Source organism: Orycteropus afer, unplaced genomic scaffold (genome assembly GCF_000298275.1).
Source record: "Orycteropus afer afer isolate SDZICR_OR568_19922 unplaced genomic scaffold, OryAfe1.0 scaffold00004, whole genome shotgun sequence".
NCBI lineage: Eukaryota > Metazoa > Chordata > Mammalia > Tubulidentata > Orycteropodidae > Orycteropus > Orycteropus afer.
The window spans coordinates 16,361,032-16,369,209 of NW_006921591.1; the positions used below are offsets into that span (position 1 = coordinate 16,361,032).

At 37.3% G+C, this 8,178-nt stretch overlaps 1 protein-coding gene across 1 annotated transcript in view; it reads left to right on the plus strand.

Moving 5' to 3' along the window:
* Nucleotides 1-1,547: 1,547 nt before the first annotated feature.
* The window catches only part of PTPN4 (protein tyrosine phosphatase non-receptor type 4), a 304,196-nt gene continuing 297,565 nt past the window's right edge, over nucleotides 1,548-8,178 (plus strand). The window contains exon 1 of the mRNA XM_007937829.2: nucleotides 1,548-1,685. Within this exon, the coding sequence (XP_007936020.1) occupies nucleotides 1,548-1,685 (138 nt within the window). The remainder of the gene's footprint in view (nucleotides 1,686-8,178) is intronic.

Genomic DNA, 8,178 nt, shown 5'->3' on the forward strand with positions numbered 1-8,178 from the left:
AACAAATCTTGGACAATTTTCTCAGTGGTTTTCTTTTCCTTTTCCTGTTCTGGAATTCCAATGACACGTATGAACCATAGGCTTTCTTCATTTAATTTTGATCTTTTTTCTTATTGATCTGTTTCCAAAGAAGTATTCAGGTATTTGTTTTCAATCTCATTAATTTTGTCTTCCATTGCATCAATTCTGCTCCTTTGCCCTTTCAATGTGTTATTCATTTCTCATAATTAAATATTAATCTTCTGGATTTCTATGTAGATTTTGAATCATTTCTAATTTTTCATTTATTTTGTCATTTTGATCTTGCATTTTCTTCTGAAATTCTTCTAGAGTTTTGTCTGTGTTTTCCTAGATCTGTCTCTCAATTCTTTGAAGATACCTAAATATAATTCTTTTAAATTTCTTATCAGGGAGTTCCAATGCTATGTCTTCCTCAGGGATATATTTTGGGTCTGTGTCCTGGTCCCTTGTTTCTCCTACTTTATCTTACTTCTTTGTGTAGACTATGATGCTCTGTTGTCTACAAGGCATTGTGATGTTTTTGTGTTTATATTTAATTGGTGATTGTATGTTGGAGGGCCTTGCCCACGATTATCGTTTTCTTTGTTTTGCTTGTATGTTAGCTACACAAGCAGGGTATTATGCTATGCTCCTCTATTCCCTAGTTGACAGCACTTATACACTCATAACCTGTCTCCTTTCCTGATGTCAGCCTCTTGTGTGTCCCTGCTGACCTTGGCAAACAGAGCCTATTCTTAGGTCCCTGGAATCCAAATGAGAATGCTATCACTTTAAAATTCAAAATGTTTGCCACTTATAAAGATTCAAAATGGCTGTGCCCTTGGTCAGTTTAGATATCCAAAATGGCCTCCGCTTGTAAACTTTCAAAATGGTTGCGCCCTCAGTCACTTTAGATATCCAAAATGGCCGCCGCTTGTAAATATTCAAAATGGCTTTTCTCTTGGTCAGTTTAAATATCCAAAATGGCTGCTGTGTGTAAACAATATAAAGGGTTCCACCGTCTGGACAGTGGAAATCAACAGCTCAGGTTGTTTCCCTCCTTGCTGTTTCCCTTTCTTACCATAGGCCACCAGCACAGTCATCTTTGCTGCCCTTGGTGACAAGGGCTGATCTTTAGGTCATTTCTCATGTCCCAACACCACTTGGAAATATTCAAGCTGTTTCTTCCTGTCAGCATAGCTGACAGTCCAAAGTTCTGACTGTCTTTGTACTGTTTTCATTCAGGTTTTTCCACTAGTTGGTGCCTAATCCACTTCTGTATTGTTCCTTTCAAAGCTCAGGGCTCCAGGATTATCTTCTGTATCTCTGTCAATTGGTTTTTCTTTTCTTTGTTGAAGAGGGTCTGTGTCACTTGTCTGCCTATTCCTCCATTTTACTGGAGGTCTATACCCAAAGTTCTTAATGTGATGTTTCAAAATTTATAACTGTTTTGTCTTCTAAACCCCATTGTATCTCTTTGTACAATTGTATCTCTCATTAATTCCTTTCTTTTTTTTTTTTTTAATTTAGACCTTGTGTGAACAGTAATGACCTCACATTTCCGATTGCCTGCTGGCAGAACCTACAATGTACGAGCATCAGAGTTGGCCCGAGACAGACAGCATACAGAGGTGGTTTGCAATATCCTTCTTCTGGATAATACTCTACAAGCTTTCAAAATTAATGTAAGCATTTTGTATCTTCCCCCCCTCCCCCATCATCACTTTGGTTATTGTTATAAACTGAATTGTGTCTCCCTAAAATATGTATTTTAAATCCTAACCCCTAAACCTGTGGTTATAGTTCCACTTGGGAATAGGATTTTTTGTTATGTTAATGAGGCAATGTTAGTGTACGGTGTGTTTCAAGTCAGTTTTTTCTGAGGTTTAAAAGAGCAGATTAGTCAAATAGCAAAGTAACACTGATGGGGGAAGATAGATGCCATGCCACATGAAGATTACCAAGGAACCAAGGAAAGAAGCTGAAAAGAAACAAGGACCTTCCCTTAGAGCCAACCGAGAGAGAAATGTTCAACTAGTCCCCGCACCCTAATTCAGATTTCTAGCCTTCTAAACTGTGAGAAATAAATTTTTGTTTGTTAAAACTTGTGGTATTTCTGTTATAGCAGCACTAGAGAACTAAGACAATTATAAATCTGAATTTAGATCTATCGTGAAACTGGAATCATTAAGTTGTAGTGCAGTTTGAAAAGCTTTATTCAGTTGAAGTCTTTTTAGTGTAGGTTTGTAACTATTCTCATTTAAACTGAGTCTTTTAAGAGGTGTTGTTCAAAGGATATTGTTGATAGTGGTTGTGGATGATTTTTTAAATGAACTTGAGGATAATTGAAAGAATGTATTCTCTTAAATATTTTGTACATTTGCATTGCAGTCTTACTCATACTGTCTATGAATAAAAATTTTGCTAAACAAAGGTAAATCACAGTCCACATTTTTCCTGAGTCTTGTCTGAAGTATTTACCCAACAAATATTTGAGTGTTCACTACATACAAGATACAGTATTTTGAAAGAAATTAAGATGTATCTGTTGTGAATTCTGCCCTCATTCTTGGAGCTTACATTTTAGAGGGGGAGACAGATATTAAGTATTATTCAAAATATATGCTGTCAGGTGACAATATATTCTGTAAACATAAAACAGAGCAGAGGGGCATGCTGTTTTATGTGGAGAGGTCAAGGAAGATCTTTTCTCCTAGGGAACATTTGACCAGAGACATAAAGCAAATGAGACAGGAAATATTAGATGTAAAAGCTGTATTTTGAAGTGTTCAGGAATGGCATTGAAGTTAATGTAGTTGCAGTGGAACAAGAGAACTAGAGGAGTGATAGGAGAGGAGGTTGGAAGGTAGCTGTTACTACAAATAATGTAATAATTTCTAAGTCCTGATAAAGACTTTGTATTTAACTCTGCAGATGGGAAGCTCACTGAATGGCCTTATGAGTAATAGGATCTTAGTTATTTTTTTAAATTAAATTATTTATTTAACTACAGAGTACGTGTAGAAAAGTACATGAATCATAAGGATACAGCAGGATGCATTTTTAGAAAGTGAATGTACCTATGGTACTGCCTCCCAGATAAATAGAACATTATCAACCTCTCTGAAGCCTACCTCATACCTTACTAATCACTACCTCCCTCAAGGTAATTACCATCTCCATATCAATCTCTCATAGATTTGACTGATTTTGAATTTCATATAAATGGTAGTCTATTTATATCTAGCTTCATCTGTCTTCTTTTTTTTTTTTTTTGGGAGTTCCATTTCCATGGTGGGTTATAGTAGTTGGATCGTTTTCATTGCTGTACCACATTTTACTTACCTGTTTACTTATCCATTTTTACTGTTAGCATGTAATTGGATCATTTGCACTTTAAACTCCTGTGAATAATATTGCTGTGGACAGTCTTGTAAACGTTTGGATACATACAAAGGTGTATTCCCCTTTTTCATTTTAAAAATTTCAGACCTAGAGAAAGGTCAAAGAATAATGGAATGAATACTCTCTTACCTTTACCTAAGGACCCCTGGAGGCACAGTGGTTAAGCATTCAGCTACTAACCAAAAGGTCAGGGGTTCAAATCCACCAATTGCTCTGTAGGAGAACGTTGTGCCAGTCTGCTTCTGTAAAGATTACAGCCTAGAAAATCCTTTGGGGGCAGTTCTACCCTATCCTGTAGGGCTGCTATGAGTTGGAGTCAACTTGATAGCAATGGATTAGGGATTTACCTTTACCTAGATTGACCTGTTGTTAACATTTTATGCATTTTATCTTTCTTCCTATGCTTGTACTTTGTCATATATCTTTTGAAAGTGACAGGACGTGTCTCCTAACTATCTCCCAAATTACCACAGTACGATTATCAGGCCAAAAAATTTAACATTGTGAAAACAGTATTATCTACTATATTGTCCCTATTTCCTCATTCTCAGGTCTCTAGGATGGCACTTCATCCATTTCCTGCTGTATTACCTGTGATTTCTATACTTTCAGATCTTTAGATGATAGAAAATACTAATTTTCTATATTTACCAGTTTTTTTTCTTTTTAATTTCATTTTGGTATCGTTGAGAATATACATGTCAAAACATAACCAATTCAGCAATTTCTCCATGTAAAATTTAGTGACATTGATTACATTCTTCAAGTTGTACAACTGTTCTCACCCTCCTTTGAGTTGTTCCTCCTCCATCAACATTAACTCCCTGCCCCCTAAGGTTCCTGTCTAATATTTGAGTGGCTGTTTTCAATTTGATCACCTGTAGGAAGTTCTTAAAAGGGCATATGTTCAAGACAGACTTTTTTATATTAGTTAAGCTAAACAATTACTTGGTTTTAAGAAAACTTGAGGGGTTGTTTTTGGTTTAAGGTTTAAACCAGGGCAGTAGTTTTCAGGGGTTCATCCAGCCTCTACAGTTCCAGACAGTCTGAATTCCTTGAGAATTTGAAATTCTTGGTTCTACATTTCCATATTGATCAGGATTCTTCTATGGAATCTTTGATCAGAACCTTCAGTAATGGTAGCCAGGCACCATCCAGTTCTTCTGGTCTCATGGTAAAGAAGGCAGTTGTTCATGGAGGCAGTTAGCCACACGTTGCATTTTTTCCTCCTATTCTCTTTGTTCCTCTGTTGTTCCAGGTAAATAGAGACCAATTATTAGGCCTTGGATGGCTGCTTGCAAGCTTTTAAGACCCCAGGCATGGCTCAGTGAACTAAGAGGCAGAACGGAAACATTAATTATGTTATTAGACCATTTAACTGGGTTGTCCCATAAAGCCATGACACCGAGCCCTGGTGGTATACTGGTTAAGTGCTTGGCTGCTGAGAGGTCAGCAGTTTGAACCCACCAGGAGCGCTGCAGGGAAAAGATGTGGCAGTCTCTTTACATGACAGTTTATAGCCTTAAAATCCCTGTGGGGCAGTTCTCCTCTGTCCTGTAGCGTCCCTATGAGATGGAATTCACTCAGTGGCAGTAGGTTTTGGTAAACTTCCAAATTAAGGCATCAACTATTATTGTTTGGTTGTACATAAGCAGCCTCAGCAGATACTCTTTTTTTTTTTTGGTCATTGTAAATATTTCTGTCACACAACTCTCGGCCAGTTTGACTTTTTAACGGGTATACATATTATTGACAGCACTTAAAATAATCTACTGCCCAACTCTACCGTTTGTCAATGCAATTTTTCCATCACCGTAAACTGAAATTCAGTGCTTCATAGCAATAATCTCCCCTTCCCCTCTCCCTTCTGCTACTGGTAGCCACTAATAAATTTTGTTCTCTATACATTTGCCTTTTCTTGTCTTTTATATAAGTGACATCATACAATATTTGTTCTTTTATGATTGACTTATCTCACTCAGCATAATGTCTTCAAGTTATATCCATATTGTAGGAAGTATCAAGATTTCATTTCTGTGACTGGCTGATTAGTATTCTATCTGTTGGTGGACATTTAGATTTTATCTACTTTTAGTCTCTTGTGATTAGTGCTGTTGTGAACATTGATGTACAAGTTTCTGTTTTGAGTCTTTGCTTTCAAGTCTTGTGGGTATATAGATAGTCTCCAAATTATGATGTATTCGAGTTACAATGAACCAATTTATGACTTTTTGTTTTCTTTTCTTTTTGGTACATTTTATTATTAGTGTTGTTGTTGTTTTCCGTCGAGTTGGCCCCGACTCATAGGGACCCCTCCTTGGGTTTCCGAGGCAGTATGAAAGTAGGATTGCCCAACCTTCCTTCCGAGGAGTGGCTGGCGGGTTTGAACCACCAGCCTTCTGGTGAGCAGTCAAGTGCCTTAGGCACTATGCTACTAGAGCTCCTTTATTATTAGTAGTAAATACTATATACAGTGTTGCAGTGCTTAATTTGCTGATGTTATCATTTCCAGATGTTTACCCACAGACTTTCAAAGACTGGATTTTTAAAGATACCAATAATAAGAAGCAATAATAATGAAAACTTAAAAAAAAAAGAAAACAGAGCGACTTTAAACTTACATCAGAAACAACTTACAGATAGTTCCCAACTTGCAACAGAGTTTTGTTGTGATGACTCTGTCATAAGTTGGTTCTTACATAAGTTGAATACCTCATTTTTCTGTTCTTTTTCTTTTTTGTTGCCTTTTATTATCATTATCTTTGTAAATCCAGTCTTTATTTCTCCTTGATGGTTGGGCAGATTATATATAAACTTACAGATATTTATTTTAATACATACATAAAAAATATACAGATCATAAAAATTTACTTTAGTGATGAGGAAGAGTTGAGTGACGTTGGCATTTTCTCATTAGCAGTAATAATTCTACTTGTGAAAAGTTGTGGATCATCTGTATTATTCCTGTGAATAAGGATGGCATTTCTAATCAGAAAATTAGTGAGAGTAGTGTGTATGGTCCATTTCTTTTTTTCTTCATGTATTTTGTGATTACACATCATTGCTTCCCAAATCTTCCTATTGACTTTCACAAAGGGATCAGCATATGGGTTTAAGCAATGGAAGTCCTTGATTTAGTTTAGAAAACTAAATCTATACAGTAATTTGAACAGTAAATAGTAAAATTGAGCATATGCAAGTGAACATCTGAGAATGATAACATCAGCAAATTGTGTGCTGCATCTTTGTATATTGTTTTTGTTATGTGCCTTCGAGTCGTCTCTGACTCATAGCGACCTTATGCACAACAGAGTGAAACACTGCCCAGTCCTGTGCCAGCCTCACGATCCCTAATATACCTGAGACCATCACTGTAGCCATTGTACCAATCCATCTTGTTGAGAGGTTTCCCATCTTTTGTTGACTCTCCACTTCACCAAGCATGATATCCTTTTCCACAGAATGGTCCCTTCTGACATGACCAAAGTAGGTGAGACAAAGTTTGGCTGTTCTCGTTTCCAAGGAGATTCTGGTTGCACCTCTTCTAGGACAGATTTATTAGTTCTTTTAGCAGTCTGTGGTACTTTCAGCATTCTTCGCCAACATCACAACTCAAAAGCATCGACGCTTCATTGGTCTTCCTTATTCATTGTCGAGCTCAAACATGCATATGAGGCTTGAGTTAGGTGCATCGTAGTCTTCAAGGAGATGTCTTTGCTGTTCAGCATTTTAAAGAGGTCTTTTGCAACAGGTTTGCCCAATCCAATATGTTTTTGATGTCTTGACTGCTGATTCCATTGGCATTGATTGTAGAACCAAGTAATATGAAGTCTTTGACAACTTCAGTGTTTTCTCCACTTACTGTGATGCTGCTTACTGGTACAGTTGTGAGGATTTTTGTTTTCTTTATATTGAGGTGTGATCAATATTGCAGACTGTAGTCTTTAATCTTCATCAGTAAGTACTCCAAGTGATCCTCACTTTCAGCAAGCAAAGTTGTGTTGTCTCTGCATATCTCAGGTTGTTAATGAGCCTTCCTCCAATTCTCATGCCATGCTCTTCATATGGTCCAGCTTCTCAGATTATTTGCTCAGCATATAGGTTGAATAAGTATGGTGAAAGGATAGAACCCTGACACACTCCCTTCCTGATTTTAAACCATGAAATATCCCCTTGTTCTATTCAAATGATAGCATCCTGGTCTTTGTACATGTTCCTCATGAGTGCAATTAAGTATTCTGGAATTCCTGTTCTTCTCAATGTTTCCATAATTTGTTATGATCCACACAATCAAATGCTTTTGCATAGTCTATAAAACACAAACATCTTTCTGGTATTCTTTGCTTTGAGCCACGATCCATCTGATATCAGCTGTGATATCCCTCGTCCACATCCTCTTCTAAATCCAGCTTGCATTTCTGCAATATGTGATAAGATATACCAAAAATAAAGATGTTTTGTAAGAGAGGTTCATGATAACTTTGTAAGTTAGGGACTACCTGTATAACTGTGAGTGGAATTGTTGAGTCATATGGTAGTTCCAAAAACGGCAAGGAGGCCACATCTTCTGACTCGAGGAAGACAGGATTACCAGCAGTAACCCAAGGCCTATTCCTACAAGGCCAGACATGCTGCCTCCCTCTAGCCCTTTCTCCAACCCTTCCTCCAAAGCACCCACCACCTCTCTCCTGGGTTCGATAATTCGCTGCAGTGGCCACACAGAACTCACAGATTATGGAGTTTACTAGGGAAGCACCAGGCTACAATTCAAGT